Source organism: Sminthopsis crassicaudata, chromosome 2 (assembly GCF_048593235.1).
Source record: "Sminthopsis crassicaudata isolate SCR6 chromosome 2, ASM4859323v1, whole genome shotgun sequence".
In the NCBI taxonomy this organism is placed as follows: domain Eukaryota; kingdom Metazoa; phylum Chordata; class Mammalia; order Dasyuromorphia; family Dasyuridae; genus Sminthopsis; species Sminthopsis crassicaudata.
Genome location: NC_133618.1, coordinates 661,422,414 through 661,439,456, shown reverse-complemented (window position 1 = coordinate 661,439,456; position 17,043 = coordinate 661,422,414). Strand labels below are relative to the sequence as shown.

At 43.5% G+C, this 17,043-nt stretch overlaps 1 protein-coding gene across 1 annotated transcript in view; it reads left to right on the top strand.

Annotated features, from left to right (window-relative positions):
• The window catches only part of CCDC33 (coiled-coil domain containing 33), a 195,407-nt gene that overhangs the window by 21,142 nt on the left and 157,222 nt on the right, over positions 1-17,043 (top strand). Inside the window, 1 exon segment of the mRNA XM_074297009.1 lies at positions 7,310-7,473. Within this exon segment, the coding sequence (XP_074153110.1) occupies positions 7,310-7,473 (164 nt within the window).

The window sequence follows — 17,043 nt, the reverse complement described above, 5'->3', positions numbered from 1 at the left end:
AAACATCTCTATAAAGTAAGGAACTTAAAGAGCATCCAGGTCCCAGAGCTAGAAGTCTAGCTCAGCAGCCCCTTGCCCAATTCATGTCCAAGAGGAATCTGCACTAGAAAATACCTGACCCTGGGTCTCTCTGCTTAAAGACCTTCAAAGAGACCTTCCTCCCCTACCATCCCACTTGTGGATGACTCTTAATGTAGAGAAGGTTTTCCCTCCACTTCAAACTTCATTTTGCCTCTCTGATTTCAAGAGGTGCCCCCAGGGCTATGTGTCTGTCACTAGGTTAGGAGCAGAGGTCCCAAGACAGCCCCTGCCCCCAAGGAGCTTACCTTCTTAGCCAATCCTCTGTTCCACACTTTTCCCTCTCTGGCTGTGAATTGTTGGGGAAAGTCCCTGTAAGAGCATCTAATAGGAAGCAGAATGACCAGCATGTTTCATCTGGAGGCTCTTGGATTGCTCAGTACTCTTTTAAAGAAGGAGGAAGTCCAGGGACCCAGCATGGATAGATTTTGGGGGATCCATGAATAGTAATATCGCTGGATCAAAGAGTATACCCAAAGTTTTTGGCCTTTGGACATAGTTCCATATTATTCTCTACAATTCTTGAGTTTGTTCCCAAATCCACCAAGAGAGCATTTAGTGTCCCAATATTTCTACCTCCTCCTGACAATGTTATTGTTGTTATTTTTCCATTGTTCTTAAAGAAGACTGTGACATGCAAGTGAATTTGGATTTAAGTGAGGGATGGCCGTGCAAGAACCCCAGCCTCACTTTCCCTCCAGAGCCATCTGGGTCCAGTGAACAGATAGAGATCAGAATAACTGGATATGGCCCGGATGCAGTGGGAAGCCTTGGCCTTTTTAAGCTCAGGTCTTCAACAGGTCTCTCTGATAGGTGTCAGATGGTACCTCAGATTGTTTTAATTTGCATTTCTCTAATCAATAATGTTTTAGACCATTTTTTTTCATTTGGCTACAGATAGTTTTAATTTCTTTATCTGAAAACTTCCTGTTTATATCCTTTGACTAATTATTAATCATATAGAACACTCAAAGAAATTAAAAAAAAAAAGGTAAAGCACCACATATACAAAAATATTTATGGCAGCTTTTTGTAATCAAAGAATCAAAAATTGAGGAGATAGCCATCAATTGGGGAACAGCTGAATAAATTATGGTTTATGATTGAGATGAAAACTTTTGTGCCATAAGAAATGATAAAGAAGATAGTTTCAGAAAAATTTGATGCAACATGAACTGATGCAAAATGAAATGAGCAGAAACAGAAAAACAGGGTCTACGGTAACAGCAATATTTTATGATGATCAAGTGTGAATGACTTAGCTATTCTCAGCAATACAAAGATCAAGACAATTCTGAAGGATCCATGATGAGAAAGAAGAGATGGATTGAAACATGCTGGGTATTTTTTAAGCTTGATTTTTCTTGTTTTTTCCCTCTTGTTTTCTTTTTACAACATGATTAATACAGAAATGTTTTACGTGACTGCACATGCATAATTTTTATCAAACTGTTTGCCTTCTTTATAAGGGGGGAATTAATTTGTTATTCAAAATTGTAAAACAAACAAACAAAAAAACCCAACAACAATTGGAAAAAAATAAAATATTAAAATGTTTTTTAAAAAACTTTGTTCTAGAGGATTCACTTATACCCCTGAATAATGCTTCCTGGTTTCAGCCATGAGGTCCATTGAGCCCCTATCCTGGGTCTCACAAGATTCCAGGGATCATTAGGAAAGGCCAGAGTCACTCTCTGTGATGTCATCATCACAAGACAGGGAGATCACCTAAACACCAAACTCACCTCAGAAACTATGTGAGGATCTCTTCTAGAGATTCTACTCCTCCAGGGTTTGGAGATATTCCCAGCTTGGACCTACTATGAGTCTAACGTTATGAGGTTACCTTCAGTGGAAGCGAGATATCCTGGGCTTGTTCCTTCACTTTCTTCTGCCTCAGAAGTGTTTGAGGTTTGATGAAGTCTGGGAATCCTTTGACCCTCCTTTGAGAACTTATCACTATCCATCTGCATGCAGTCTGTGCCTTTCAGCCGAGAAAGTCACAAATTGTGATATAACCTCAAATGTCCATATATTCCCTTTTTCTTCCTTCTCTGTATTAAAGTTACTTTTTCTTTTACTGGGCCCTTCCCCAAGCTTAGTCTAGTAGAAAGACCCCGGCCTGGTGATAGGATTTAGACCCAGCTTCGTAATGAACAATCTGGATGGCCATGGGAAAACACTATTCTTCCTATGGTTCTCAGTTTCCCCATATATAAAATGAGTTGTTGAATTAGATGTGTGGGTCTATGGTATGAAATCCATGGACCCTCTCTCTGAATAATGTACACACACACACACACACACACACACACACACACACACGAAGGCAATGCTAGATTTCTGTTAGAAGTTAGTGATCATAAAGATATATTTTTTCTTATTCAGATTTGTAGATGCCTTGAAATTAATCCAAGAGACTCTTTCCCCCCCTTTTTAATTAAAGCTTTTTATTTTCAAAACATATGCATGGATAATTTTTCAACACTGACCCCTGCAAAACCTTGTGTTCCAAATTATCCTCACCTTCCCTCCCTCCCCTAGAAGGCAAGTAATCCAACATATGTTAAACATGTTAAACTAGATGTTAAACCCAATGTACGCATACATATTTATACAATTATCTTGCTGCACAAGAAAAATCAGATCAAAAAGGAAAAAATGAGAAAGAAAACAAAATGCAAGCAAACAACAAAGAGTGAAAATACTATGTTGTGATCCACACTCAGTTCCCACATCCTCTTTCTGGGTGTAGATGGCTCTCTTAGTCACAAGATCATTGGGACTGGCCTCAATTATCTCATTGTTAAAGAGATCCACGTCCATCAGAACTGATCATTGTATAGTCTTCTTGTTGCCATATAATGATCTCCTAGTCCTGCTCATTTCACTCAGCATCAGTTCATGTAGGTCTCTCCAGGCCTCTCTGTATTCCTCCTGCTGGTCATTTCTTACAGAGCAATAACATTCCATAGCCTTCATATACCATAATTTATCCAACCATTCTCCAATTGATGAGCATCCCTTCAGTTTCCAGTTTCCTGTTACTACAAAGAGGCTGCCACAAACATTTTGGCACACACAGGTCCCTTTCCCCTCCTCACTATTTCTTTGGGATATAAGCCCAGTAGTAGCACTGCTGGATCAAAGGGTATGCACAGTTTGATAACTTTTTGGGCATAGTTCCAAATTGCTCTTCAGAATGGCTGGATTCCTTCACAACTCCACCAACAATGTATCAGTGTCCCTGTTTTCCCACATCCCCTCCAACATTCATCATTATCTCTTTCTGTCATCTTAGCCAATCTGATAGGTGTGTAATGGTACCTCAGAGTTGTCTTAATTCTCTGATCAATAGTAATTTGGAACACCTTTTCATATGACTAGAAATAATCCAAGAGATACTTGAGGGATTCCAACTTATATACTCCTGAAATAAATGATAGCTTTAAGCTTCCTCTAGCATTCAACATTTCTCTTGACGTAGGGAGACCAGATGTGCAATCTGGGGGTTGGCTGTCCCATGGAGGATTTGTCTGAAAAGCCTTGATCAAAGAACCATGCCCCAGTGTCTTCCCAACCCTCAGATCAAGAATAAAGCAGAACCTGAATCTGGGCCCAGACCACACTAGACCAGATAGCTGCAGCCATAGAGAATCAAAGAATTTAATGGGGGAGAGGGGAAGAGGGTCAGGCTTGTCCATGTGGATAAAGTTGAGGGCGCCAGGAGAAGACAAACTCTATTCTGTCCTGAGGGCCTGGCTCCGGCTTCAAACTTTTCTCTCTTGTCTCATCACATCTTCTTTTGCCATTTAACAAGAGAAGGAGGCAGAGGCCTCCCACTGGTTTCCTTACAGATGGAATTAGGCTAAGTGGGCCTTGATACATGTGGAAATTTGACTGGGGTCGGTCCTGTCCCCAGGGTGGGGAGTTAGTCACTGTGGGAGCCAAAACCTGTCTCTTAAGGGATGAGACAGAGCCCAGCCGGCTCTTCTTTTCCTCTTGAAGGTTAACTAGTTAACATATAATAATCATCAAAGAAAGAGAACAAAATAATAACAATAATAGCAAATTTACACATTACTTTAAGTTTTAAAAAGTATTCTTAACTATGATAATAATAACTGACATTTACACATTATTTTAAGTTTTAAAAAGTACTCTTTAACTGTAGTATCTCTCTTGTTGAGAGAATCTCTCCTTGAACTCCTTTACTATATAGTCAAAATAATAGACGATTGAGAGGGAATACTTCCTTTCATGGCCCCCTTTCCATCAAAACTGACAATTATGTAAAGTTGTGAAATTTATAAAATGCCCTACAATCACATAGTGATATTTTGGTTCTCATTATCCCCATTTTATGGATGATCAAACTGAGGTTCAGAGAACTAGAGTCACATTTAATCTTGCCGGGCTTGGCTTGTCATTGCCTCAGTTTCCTGCTCACCTGCCTCTGGGATTTCCTCAGTCCACCATGAGCTTTCCTAAAATGTAATGACCAATATTGGTCAATAATACTCCAGATGTGGGAACACTGGGACAAAGCACTGTTAGTGCCTCTCTCATTGGACACTGTGCCTCTATAATAATAATAATAATAATAATAATAATTATTATTATTATTATTATTATTATTATTATATATAATGTAAGAAGCAGAATTTGAACCTGCCTATCTGACTCCATCTATGTCCTCCCTCAATCCGGGTCACCATCTATTAAAAGAGCTTCATAGAAAATCACAGGACCCTCCTAACATCTTCTTTCCCTTAATCTTTCTCATTTCATTGTACTGCCATTCTACCCAAGTTCTACAAGCACAGGTTTGATTGCGTTATGCTCCAGGATTTTCCATCGCTCCCTATTGCCCATAGAATAAAGTCCAACCTTTTTGGTTTGGTCTTCAAGGCCTTCCATAATCTTGCCACTGCCTTTCTTTCTAGTGTAATTTCTCACTGAGGTTCACTCAGTGTTCCCTAAACATGCTGCTGGCCAGCTATGTGGCTTTTGGTGAGCAACTATCCCCTTTCTCAGCGCAGTTTGTAATAATAGCTCACTGATATATTGATTTAAGTGAGTTGTACACTTTATCTCATTTAAATTTCATACTATGTGATTCTGTACAAGTCATTTAGCTTCCACCAGACTCAGCTTTTTAAACTATAAATTGGGGATAATAGTAGTATCTACTTCCAGGTTTGTTGTATCAATAAGATACTGTAAAGCAATTGGAATAGTGCTTGGCATGTTGTAGTCACTATATAAATGTTTATTCCCTTCTCTTTCTCCTTTGTTAGCTTCATTTCATTACTCACCTAGAATGCCCTTCTCTCCGACAATTTAAGACCTGGTTATCCTTCAAGGCCCACTTCAATTTCTAGTGATTTCTTCCCATTCTAAGCTGCTTTAACAATTACTGTCTGTATCAATTCATTTGGCAGTTTTCAAGATCTCTTCCATTATTGGTTTGAACTGTTATGAAAATCTTTTACTTAACTCTGGTTTCAAGGTAATAAGTCTCTGTCTTCAGGCTATCTGCTCTCTAGAAAAATAGTTATTTCCTAGGATCCTAGGAATTCAGAGCTAAAGGTATTCTCTCTCTCTCTCTCTCTCTCTCTCTCTCTCTCTCTCTCTCTCTCTCTCTCTCTCTCTTTCTCTCTCTTTCTCTCTCTGTCTCTGTCTCTCTCTCTTTCTTTCTCTCTCTCTCTCTCTCTTTCTCTCTGTCTCTGTCTCTGTCTCTCTCTCTCTCTCTCTCTCTTTCTGTCTCTGTGTCTCTGTCTCTCTCTCTCTCTGTCTCTCTCTCTCTCTCTCTCTCTCTCTCTCTCTCTCTCTCTCTCTCTCTCTCCCCCTCTCCCCTTTTTGTCTCTCTGTGTCTTTCTGTCTCTCTGTCCCTCTCCCTCTCTCCTTCCCTCTTTCTCTCTCTGACTCCATATGTCTATCACTGTCTGTTGGTCTCTATTTCTCTTTTTGCCTCTCAGTCTCTCTGCCTCTCTCTGTGTCTCTCTATCTCTGTCTATTTCTCTTTCATTCCCCCTTTCTCTCTCTGTCTCTGTCTGTCTCTTTATCTCTCTCTCCCCCTCCCTTTCCCTCTTTCTCTCTGCAATTCAGAAAATTTCTTCTTTTTACCAAAAGGAATCTGTAAAATTCAATTGAATTCAACAAGCTTTTATGAAACACCTGCATTGTACAAGGCAATATCCTAGGTACCAAGGATATAAAAATACAAAAACAAAATAGCTTCTGCCTTTAAGAATCTGACACAATTCCAAAAAGGTGAAGCTTAGTGCTGTGATTCAATTTATAAAATGCTAAGTTGTAATTTTTCAAGAAATGTGCTTGCCACCAAACAAGGAACTCAGTCAACTGTCCACTTCTGAGGTGGGCTTGACAGAACTTCGCATTTGACTGATTATGGTGAATGAGAGAAAGGGAAGCATGAAATAATACTCCAAGGTTCTGAGTCTGAGTGACTAAAAGGATATTAAATTGAGCGTTAGAAATTGGAAGCTGGCGTGAGATTATGGAAGCAGACAAAAGGCTCCCCTGCTTCCTTTTTTAGAAATGTTAAGAAAGCATTTTAATAAGTAATTAGAGAAGTCATTTAATAAGAACACAGTGTCCTCAATTAAGTCACTTTGACTGGATGAAAATAAGACTCTTTCCTAAGATCATCTTTGAACCATCTCAAAAGGAGTATTTTGTGAGGGGAATGGTCAAAAATAGATTGCATGATTTTAAGAAGTTATTTATGACAATTGTTCTAAATGATAAAACAAAATATTAACTGAATTTCTACCTTGCCCTGGTCTCTGTAACTCTATATTTTTTATATTGTGAAAGATCAACTGTATTTTAAAAAATCCTAAAAACTAGGATTAATGTAAAATGATTTATATTTTTCAAGGGCATAAGAGGGACCTTGTCAGTTTGGAAATTTTTCTCCCTAAGCAGAATAAAGCTTGGATGAGAAAAATGACAAATTAATTAAAATTGATCCTGGCAGGCCTGTACCTACAATACAGAGAATAGTATTAATGCTTCCCTTGACAAGAGACAAATTTAGGACATTTTAAATTTGAGAGGCCAGCTAAAGCTAAAACCCAATAGTAAACTCAATCCTAAAGGAAGAGAGAACCAATGAGAAGAATGGAAATAGAACAGAATGGTTGGAATAGAAGTGGCCTGGCTATAACATCAATATCCCTTTCTCCTGGCTCTTTTCTGGTAGGTGGAAGAGAACCCCTTGCCCCTTGAAGAAGCTTCTCGCCATGCAGAGACCTCCTATGGCCACTTGGCGCCAGCCCAAAAGGAAATCATCACAATCAGTCTCCATGGGGCTGTCAACCTGCCCTCCCGCAAGACTGGCTCCAAACCCTTGGCCTTTGTGGTAGCGTGAGTACCTGGATGGGGGATGGGGGGCCAAGAATGGGTCCTGGGGGCAGGTATATTTTATATACACTTCACAAGGCTCAGGTACTAGAGGTGTGCCTACCGGACAATGAATATTGGGTGTGTAAAGTACTAGACATGGAGAATAAGGGTACAAAGAAATTAGAGGACAATATAATATCGAACTATTCTGGCCTGCAACAGAGTAGGGATTCTTTGGCAGTCGGTTAGACTGACTTCAGGATTAGAGCAGAGCGGCCTAGTTAGGCTCGGGGTTGGGGTTAGGCGGCCTGGTGCCCAGCTGTCGGTCACTAGCTGTATCCCTCCCTCCTCCTCCCTGACCCCCCTCTTTCTTTCTTCACTACCTTTGTTCTCTGATTTAGTCTCAGAATCTCCCTCTCAGACACTCCTAGCCCAGGCCCTTCCTTAAGCACCCACATGTGACGCTTGGCTACTCTGGTCCCGGGAGGAGCAGGAAGGACAAAGCCTGAACTTCTGCCCCAAAGGGAGTGTGGAACTGGGGACACGGAACTTCATAAACCACCTAGCCCAGCCCTTTTAATCTGAGTCTTCTGTTTCCCATGGCCAGCTTTTTCTTGCCCCTAATTCTTGCCCTATATATAGAAGCCTTCCTTCACTGCAATTCAATTCAATTCGTTTATTTGTCAAATGCCTACTATGGACAGTGCACTGGGGAAGGCACAGATGATAGAAAACCAATGAAAACAGCGCCTGCCCTCCAAGAGGAGGAGACTGGGAAGGTAGAATATGTTTAGGAGGTTTTTGTTGTTGTTTCAATATTTACTTTATTAGGGTTTGATTTCTAATTTTACTCTTCCTCTCCCCCTTCCTGGTCCCCAAGATGGTAAGCCGTCTGGCGCGGTTGTACACACACAGCCGTATTAAACATAGAAGATGCAGAATGTACACAGAAGTGTGTACTCGATGTTTTAGGGGTCAACAAGAAAGCCGGGCCACTGTATGACTCAGGGGACAGAGTGCTGGCCCAAGGCAGCCCTGGCTCTACTCTGTCTAGCCCTGATCGTCCCTGTTTCTTTCCAGGAAGGCCCAGACCTTTGCCTCTGGTCTTCTTCTAGGATGTAGGCCTTAAGGGCTAGACAGGAAGGAAAAGGAAATGGCTTGACCCTAGTCTTATTGGTCCTCCAGATGCACACACACACACACACACACACACACACACACATACACATGCTACATATGTACACACACCTCCTCAACCCCTCCTCAAGGATGCATGAAAGGAAGGAGGAGGGACCATATCTGGAGGAAGGAGCCTCTGTCTCTCTATGTCTCTGTATCTCTCTTCTCTCTCACTATCTCTGTCTCCCTATCTCTCTCTGTCTCTCTGTGTGTCTCTGTGTCTCTGTCTGTCTGTGTCTGTCTCTCTGTCTCTGCATCTGTCTCTATCTCTGTCTCTCTTGTCCCTCTGTCTCTCTCTGTCTCTATCTCTCTCTGTTTCTCTGTCTCTATCTCTCTTTTTCTCTGTGTGTGTGTCTGTCTCTGTGTATCTCTTTCTCTCTCCCCCCTCACTCTCTCCTCCCCTTCTCTGCCCATATATAGCTCATTTGTACATATGTATTATTGTATTTCCCATTTAGATTTGAGCTCCTTAAGAGCAGGATCTGTCTTTTGCTTCTTTGTGCAAGCTCAGTGCTTAGACTATTTAGGAACACGGGATTCACACACATCAAACTGTCAGAAGAGAATAAAAGACAGTGAATAAAGAAGGGAGGGTGGTACTTGTTCCTTCCTCAGTTAAGTTTCCTGGAAATGAAGAGAAATTTTATCTTCAGCACTTGTTACCAGGTATAAGCCCCAGGGACACAACTCATCCTTGATCGTTTCCTTAAGCAATCTGTTCAGCTCAAGGTGGAGCCCCGCTTCCTCCTGATTGCTTTGAGACAAAGGTTACTCTGTAAATGTCCTCATTCTTCCAAGAATACATACAGAGAGGGGAAAACCTTTCCCTGATCTCAGGAAAAGTCCATAAATACATTCACAGGACATGGGGTGGGATTTGCAGACGACAATTGGTCAGAGAGTTCTTTGATGCTCCAGGGAATCAGTCAATCAATGAATATTTTCTAAAGGCCTACTAAGTGCAAATACTGCATGAAGGACTGGAGGTACAAAAAGAGATCTCTTCTCTTAGGAGCTCACAAAACAACAACTTGTAAATAAATCTGTACAAAGAAGCTATATACAGAATAAATGGGAAATAATTAACAGAGGGAAAGTATTTGAATTCAGAGGGATTGAAAAAGGTTTCCTATAGAAGGTGAGATTTTCGTGGAGACTAGAAGGAAGCCTGAAGGCAGAGATGAGGAGAAAGAGAATTCTAATCATGCCCAAAGTAGAGAAATAGGGTATCTTGCTCATGGAACAGAAAGAGATAAGTACCGCTGAATTGTGGAGTACTTGGTGAAGGAGTCAGGTGCAAGATAGAAGGAAGATGGTTCTGAAGGGTTCTGAAGGCCAAACAGAGGGTTTTGCATTTGACCCAGGAGGTGATAAGGGATTTGAGTGAAAGGATGATATGGGAGGACTCATACTTTAGAAGAATCACTTTGGTGGCTGAATGCAAGATGGATGATAGTGGGGAGAAAACTGAGGCAGGCCGACTTCCCACAGCTATTGCAGGAGTCCCAGTATGATGTGATGGGGGACTGTAACAAAGTGGTGGCCATGTGAGAGGAGAGATGGATTACATTCAGGAGATGTTGCAAAGGTGAAATCAAAAGGCTATGGCAACAGATTACAGATGAGGAGGGGTTGGGAGGAGACCGGGATGACATTTAATTTACCTGCTTGAGAGACTAGGATTATGGTGGTGTCCTCTGTAGTAGTAGGGAAATTAGAAGGCAGGGAGAGTTTAGGGAGAAAGATAATCAATTTAATCTGTGACTTTATTGGAATCCAGTCGAGTTGGAGATGTGAGATTGGAGGTTAGGTTGAGAATGATCAGAATAGAGATGGTTACTCACTCTATGGGAGCTGATGAGAAGTGAAGCAGAAGAGGGTCTATGAGACACCCCTGTGCAACACCAAATCTTAGAGGGCAGGATTTGGAGGGAGGATCCCTGAAGAAGATTGAGAAGGTAGTAAAGGTAACCTGATTCTAGCTCAGGTGAAAGTGTGGATGATCCTCTGCTCAGGGGATGCATGCAATAGGAAATAGAAGGCTGGCAGTCAGAGGAAAGACTCACTCTGCTTAGAGCTGTGAGTTGATAGAGTAGTGGAGTGTCAGACCTGGAGACGAAGCCTTGAATTCAAGTCCGTCCTATGACACTTACAAGATGTGTAACCTTGGGCAAGTAACTTAATTTCCATTTTCCTTAGTTTCCTCATCTATAAAATGGGAATAACAATAGCACTTATCTTCCAGGGTTGTTGTGGGGAATCAAATAATAAAAAATTGCAAAGTGCTTAGCACAGTACCCAGCACATAGTAGGTGCTCTATAAATGTTGGCAGTTATTAGTAGTATCAGTAGTATCATTATTTATTTTGACTTGAGGGAAGAGATCAGATGGGCGCAGCAGGAAGCGGAATTCTTGCATGCGAGGAGAAATTCTGTTGGCACAGATGGGAGTCACCGCTGACCTTGCCCGTGTCCCCTCGGGAGCATGAGCAGCAGGGGACAGAAGTTGGTGGTGGCCCCAGCTTTCCGGGAGCTGCTCCCTAAAGCCACACATCTTTCATCCTGCAGTGACTGGCTCTAGCCATGGTGCTGATGAAGAACTAACAGTAGGAGGGGGTTCCTGCCTCCGTGTTGTGCCTGCTGGGCTGACAGCCTGCACCCGAGAAGGGGGGGATCTGCTGCTGCTGCTGAAGGCACAATTCCAGCTCTGCTACTCTTGTTCCTGTCTTCTCACTCATCATCTCTCAGCCTGGCATTGCTGGGAACTCCCCCAGTGCCAACTTTGTGGCTGTGAGATACTGTGCCCCAGCCAGTCTGGCCAGCCCCTACTGACCCTCCTATTTTTAGCACAAACAGGGCTTTTTCTGCCCAGATGCCAGGCAGGGCTAGTCCCCTTATCACTGGTTGGTGCAATAAGCACTATGCTTTGTCAAGAAAGCTTACTGATGGTTGGAGTGACCCAGGAAGGTTTCATTCGCTCCAGATGCTCAGCATCTCAGCCATCCATGAAGGCCTCAATGGGCAACAGGTCCCATCCTTCTCTTTTAGGCACAGCCTGACTTGCTTGATAGACAGCTGAGGTGTAGTGGAAAATGTGCTGGTCTCAGAGTGCGAAAACCCAGATAGGAGTGTGTCTCGTCACCTGAGAGTTCAAATCTCAGTGTGATGTGGGCATAATATTCACATATTAGTCATAGCACATTTATTTATCCTTTTGGCTCACCTTGCGGGACAAGATTCAGAAAGTTTTCCTTTCTTTCTCTTGGTCTCACCAAGATTCTGACTGAGCACATGAACTGCTCAGTGGCCCTGTGACCAAGTTTTTATTCTGCTTTTTTTGCACTAGCCTCATTCCTTATTTTTATGGCAGCTCATTCCTCATAAAGCATAAAATAATGCTTTGGGTTCAGCCATATTGTTGGGATTTTAGACGATAAAGATCTTAGAAATGTAGGACAATGTAATTAACTCTCAAGGGTTTTAGGGGAGAAACTGAGACAATACCAAGCTCGAGAGGTTCTGCAATAACAGCTTTTCCAACCTCTCTTTCCTCCTAAGTGTTTAACTTTTACACCCAGTTCTATCCTCTCTTCCCAGGGAAGTAGACTGGTTGCTATCACTACAAGTGGCCCCTTAGGATGCTCTGATCCTCTTCTATCCTGCCTGAGGCATAAATAAATCCCCTTTCCTCCTAGTTCAACTGTAACAAAGTGAAGATTGAGCAAAAGTGTTAGAAAAGCAGGAGAAAAGGGAACAGAGGCAAGCGGTTAAAAATGGAATTCTACAGAGCAGATGTCTCATCCTATGGTGACTTAGTGTATCACTTCCTAGGAGCTTTGCTGGCCCAGAGAATGGGACACCCGGCCTCACAGGGCACTCTTTGTCTCCTAGACTTACTTCTCCAGATAGTTCACTTGAGGGAGATTGAGGTTGGGTCATTCTCTGCTTGATGAGATTCTCAGCCCATCCAGAACCTGTTTTTTCTCTGATTGTGGATCCCAGGAATAATCCCCCTCTGACCCCAAATCATGCTATGCTTTATAATCCTTGCGCTCTAGCACTTGGAGCTGTAGGTGAGCCCTTTGTCTCCCCGACTGACCCAAAGATTCCTCTCTGAATTTCAAGCCCCTGCATTGACACTCTTCAGCATCCCAGGAATAGTCACTGAACCCTGAATCCTGTAACCTTACCTTTGCCCCTATTTCCTTTCTCTCCATCCTGTTCAGTTAGCCTTACATCATATTTCCAACCAGTCAATACTTAATAAGCTCCTACTATGTGCCAGCTAAGATTGATTCTACCCTTCAGGGATACTCAGTTCCTTCTTTTTTTGTTCTAGACTCAAATCCGAACCTAGTCTCATGAAGTGTCCATTACTCAGGACCCTGAAAGAATGACCCCCCTAGACTCCCTCTTCATTCCATATTTACTTCCCCAGGAAATGGAGAACAAGCTCCTGGATTCTCTCCTAGTCCTACTAGCAGGTAGAAGTGTGGGCTGTCTGCTGGCCCATATAATCTGATCTGTACAGTCTGTTACATGTTCACTGCCCCCTTCGAAGGGTCTCAGCTTGTGTGCGATAACTAATCTGGTGTGTTCTGGTGGCAGTTCCCTTTTCTGGTACAGGTCTTGGCTCGCTTATCCAAACCCCTGCTTGTATCTCACCTCCAAAGCCCAGTTTCCTCAACTCAAGGGTCATCTTCTGTACGGGCCCTTTCCTGCCCTCCTCCCCATCAACCCCTGGCTACTAGATATGGCTCTCCTCAAAGTGCTCGCTGATTGGTCAACGTTTTCTAAGCCCTTCCAACTGTGAGATGCCGTGCTCCCCCATACCTCTGCAAATTCCACCAGATGGCACAAAGCCTGGCTTACTGCAGGGTCAGACGCACAGAGAGCTGGGGAGAAACTTGCAGATTGGTTTGTGTAGGCGAACACCTGGTTACTATAGCAATAATCACCTTGGGAACCTGGGGATTTGAGCAGAGGAGAGATGTCCTAATCCAACAGGTGAAACACCTGCGCATTGGCTGGGAGGAAGAGGGGCAGTTCTGCCCCATTCTGCCTCCTTTTCCCTCCCCCAGCCCTCACTCTTCCTTTTTTTCTTTTCTCTCCTCCTACTCTGGACCCTCCTCATTTTCATGTAGATGGGGATTGTGTCATGGGAGGCCAGGCTGGGGGCGGGGTGTGGGGAAGAGGAGAGAACCTGTTTGGAAGGAGCTCTCCTTTTAATGGAGAGCTTAGTTTGCCTTCTTCCTGGCAGGCCCCTGGGTTATTTCCATAAACCAATTATCGCCAGATGATCTCAGGAGAGTCCAACAACACTGGGCACCAGGATGGGAACAGGAGCGCAGCGTGTGCTTGTCACAGCTCTCCCTGCAGTTGTGACAGTCTCCATCACCAGGTTACCATGGGAACGCCAAGGCTGGGTGGGGAGAACGGATCGGGGTGAGCCAGAGCCGGAGCCAGAGCCAGGCAGTGGGCGGGAGGGTCTGGGAATTAGCCATGCAGGGCACATCAAGTTTCCTCTTAGCAACCATGTCGAGGGACTTGGACTGGGAGGGAGCCAAGTCTGGGACTTGAAGTGAAAAGAAGCTGACGCCGATGACCCTGAAGACAGAGGCAGAAGGAGGGGATTCAGAGGTAGAGGGGGATGTGATGGATCTGCTAGGAGGTGGGGGCAGGGCTGGAGGTGAGTGCCAGCCAGGGAGCAGACGAGGAGGTGTCTGAGATCCAGGGCCCCGAAGCAGCTGTCACCACCCCCGGCTGCAGGTGATAATGAAATGCTCATGAAAGGAGAAAGGCAGGAGTGCTGCGAGGGAAGGGCGTCCCAGCTGTCATCAAAAGAGGGAGATGAAAGTCTGATCCAAGCCCCTTCCTCCTCCCAACTGCCTGCCTCCATCCTGAGGGCTCTGCCCTCTGCCCCCGCCGGGTCTCAGCTTGGTGATGGAGGAGCGGAGGGCCGCGATGAGCCCAGGAGTGGGGGCTCCTCCGGCCTGTTCCACCTGCCCGGCCAGGGCTGGAAAGGACCTTTACAGAATCAGCTCATTCATTACAGAGAAAGACATATGGAGTATTAGAAAGGGAAGGGAGACGGAGGAGAGGGCACAAGCATTGTTACCATGTGCCAGCCATTAAACGGAGCACTTTACAAATATTATCTTCAGAAAAAACACTGGCTTTCCACTCAGAAAATCTGGATCCTGCCTCTGTTACTGTCTGTGAGATCTTGGCCAAGCTGTTTAAGTGCCCTGGACTCCTCTCCCATCTGTAAAATGTTGGACTGAAGAGTCTCCGGTGGCTTCATAACTGTTGTAGACATGTCACTACAAACCCGGAGATTGAAGAGGCCGCGGATCTTTCTAGCTCCAGGTCCGAGCTCATCATCTCTGTGGCCTGGGTCACGTGACAGGATCTCTCTGTAAATCAATCAATAAGCAGCATTTATTAAGCACCTACTGTCCTCTAAGCATTTTGCTAAACTCTGGGAATACACAAACCAAACCAAAACAGCCTCTGACCTTAAGAGTCTAAAGGGGGAGGGACACAACACAGCGTGTATTTGTGAACTTGCACAGAATTAATACAATGTAAGGTAGTTTGGAGGAAAATGGCATCAGCTGGGAGTCCTGTGAATTCCTGAGTCTGATAGACCCTCTTAAGTATGTAAACTCTTTTGTAAGTAATGGGGATGCAAAGAAAAGTAAAAAGTTACCTGCCCTCAAGAAATTTGCATTCTCATGGGGGCCACAACACCTTGTAAAGGGTTTGAGGAGAAATGAGGTCCGGAATAGCCACTAAGGAGAGTAGGAGAAATAATCCACATGGGGAAGGGAGGAGAGGATAATTGCCTCGATGCAGTGAGAGACCAATTGAAGTTAGACAATGTAAGCTTGTGGTGGGCCCAATGGGCAGAGGTTTGTAATTTTTCCCAGCTCTGCTCACCACCATATATGGGATAAGGCGCAAAGGAGTCAGATGGTGAGAGTAAACCTTGCTAGGACTTTTCCTCAGCAATAAAACAAAACAAAAACGTTCAAGTTTTGAGAGTAGAGTAAGTAAGTAAACTTTATAGGATTAGTTAGATGCCCCACTAGAGACCAGAAAGGGATGCTGATCCCAGCTATCTCTAGGGGGCTTCCGAAATAAAATCCCCAAGAATGGCAGGAAAGAATCTTATACAGTCCCTGTAGGGAACCCAGATTCAGCATTATTCTTTTATTTTTATAGCTCATGGTAAGACCGTAGGCCTTGTTGCAGATGTGCATTAGTGATCTGTTGGAATAAAAAATCCTGAGGTAGTCACATGTGCTTGCCTTCTGATTTATTGAACAAACACATAAATCATAGAATTGAGGAGTGAAGGGGGAACCTGAGAAAGCATTTGGACTAAGCTCCTTGTTTTTCAGAGTCAGTTTTAAAAAGGTGATTTTCACTGGCTGTCCTTTCCCTAAAATGGTTAGGTTTCCCTTCCTTTTCTCTGCCTCTGAATCAATCCTTCAAGATTCAACTCCAATATTACTCTTTTCATGAGGTCTTTTCTAGACCCCTTTCCCACCAATATTTATCCTTGTCTGATTTCTCCCTAAAGTTATCCTTTTATGTGTTTTCTGCATAGCTATGTGTGTGCGTGTTGTCTCTCGGTTAGTATATAAGTATCCTGAAGACAAGGACTCATTTTGCCTTTGTTGTCTAATGCCTAGTACGTAATATATCTTAATAAATGTTTATTTGTTGGTTAACCCCTTTTAGGGTCTTTCCCAAACAGATTCCTTGGAGGGCAGGGTTTATCTCTGGAGACAAGTTCTTTGTCAGTCAGAATGTCCAGCCCCCTTCCATTGCCACCATAATCTCATCAGACCATTTTATGTAGGACTACATGCTTTTGCCCCTGGTAAAAATATTCCTTCGGGGCCATGCAGTATCTAAACTATGACTGCAGTTGCCCTTGGTCAGGAGGCAAGTTGAAAATTCTGGCCTATTTTCTTTCACGATCTAAAGCTGCCACCCAACTTGTTACTGCCTGTCACAATGGATCAAGGGATTAGCAACCTAGTATCTATCTTCCTCCAAGACTTGATATGAATAAATATGTCAATAAAAGCTCAGCAAGGGGCAGAACAGGAAGATGGGAGCGACAGGTTGGGAATGATGGTAGCCAGCAGGGCAGAGTCCAGAGGCAAAGAGATTAGCCTACTCTAGCCAATGGTAAGGGCTATTTGGACACAATTCTTGTTCTCAGTTCTGCTGTTGGGGACTTAATGATTGATCACCAAATCAGCTAGCAGGCTGGTCATTGAGCTAGGGAACAGGACACTGGAAATTCCAGGAAAGTAGATTGAACCCCATCTGGGACAGTTATCACACAGAGAAAAATCATGCTCCTTGGCAACAGACTGAACCCCTATTCTGTTA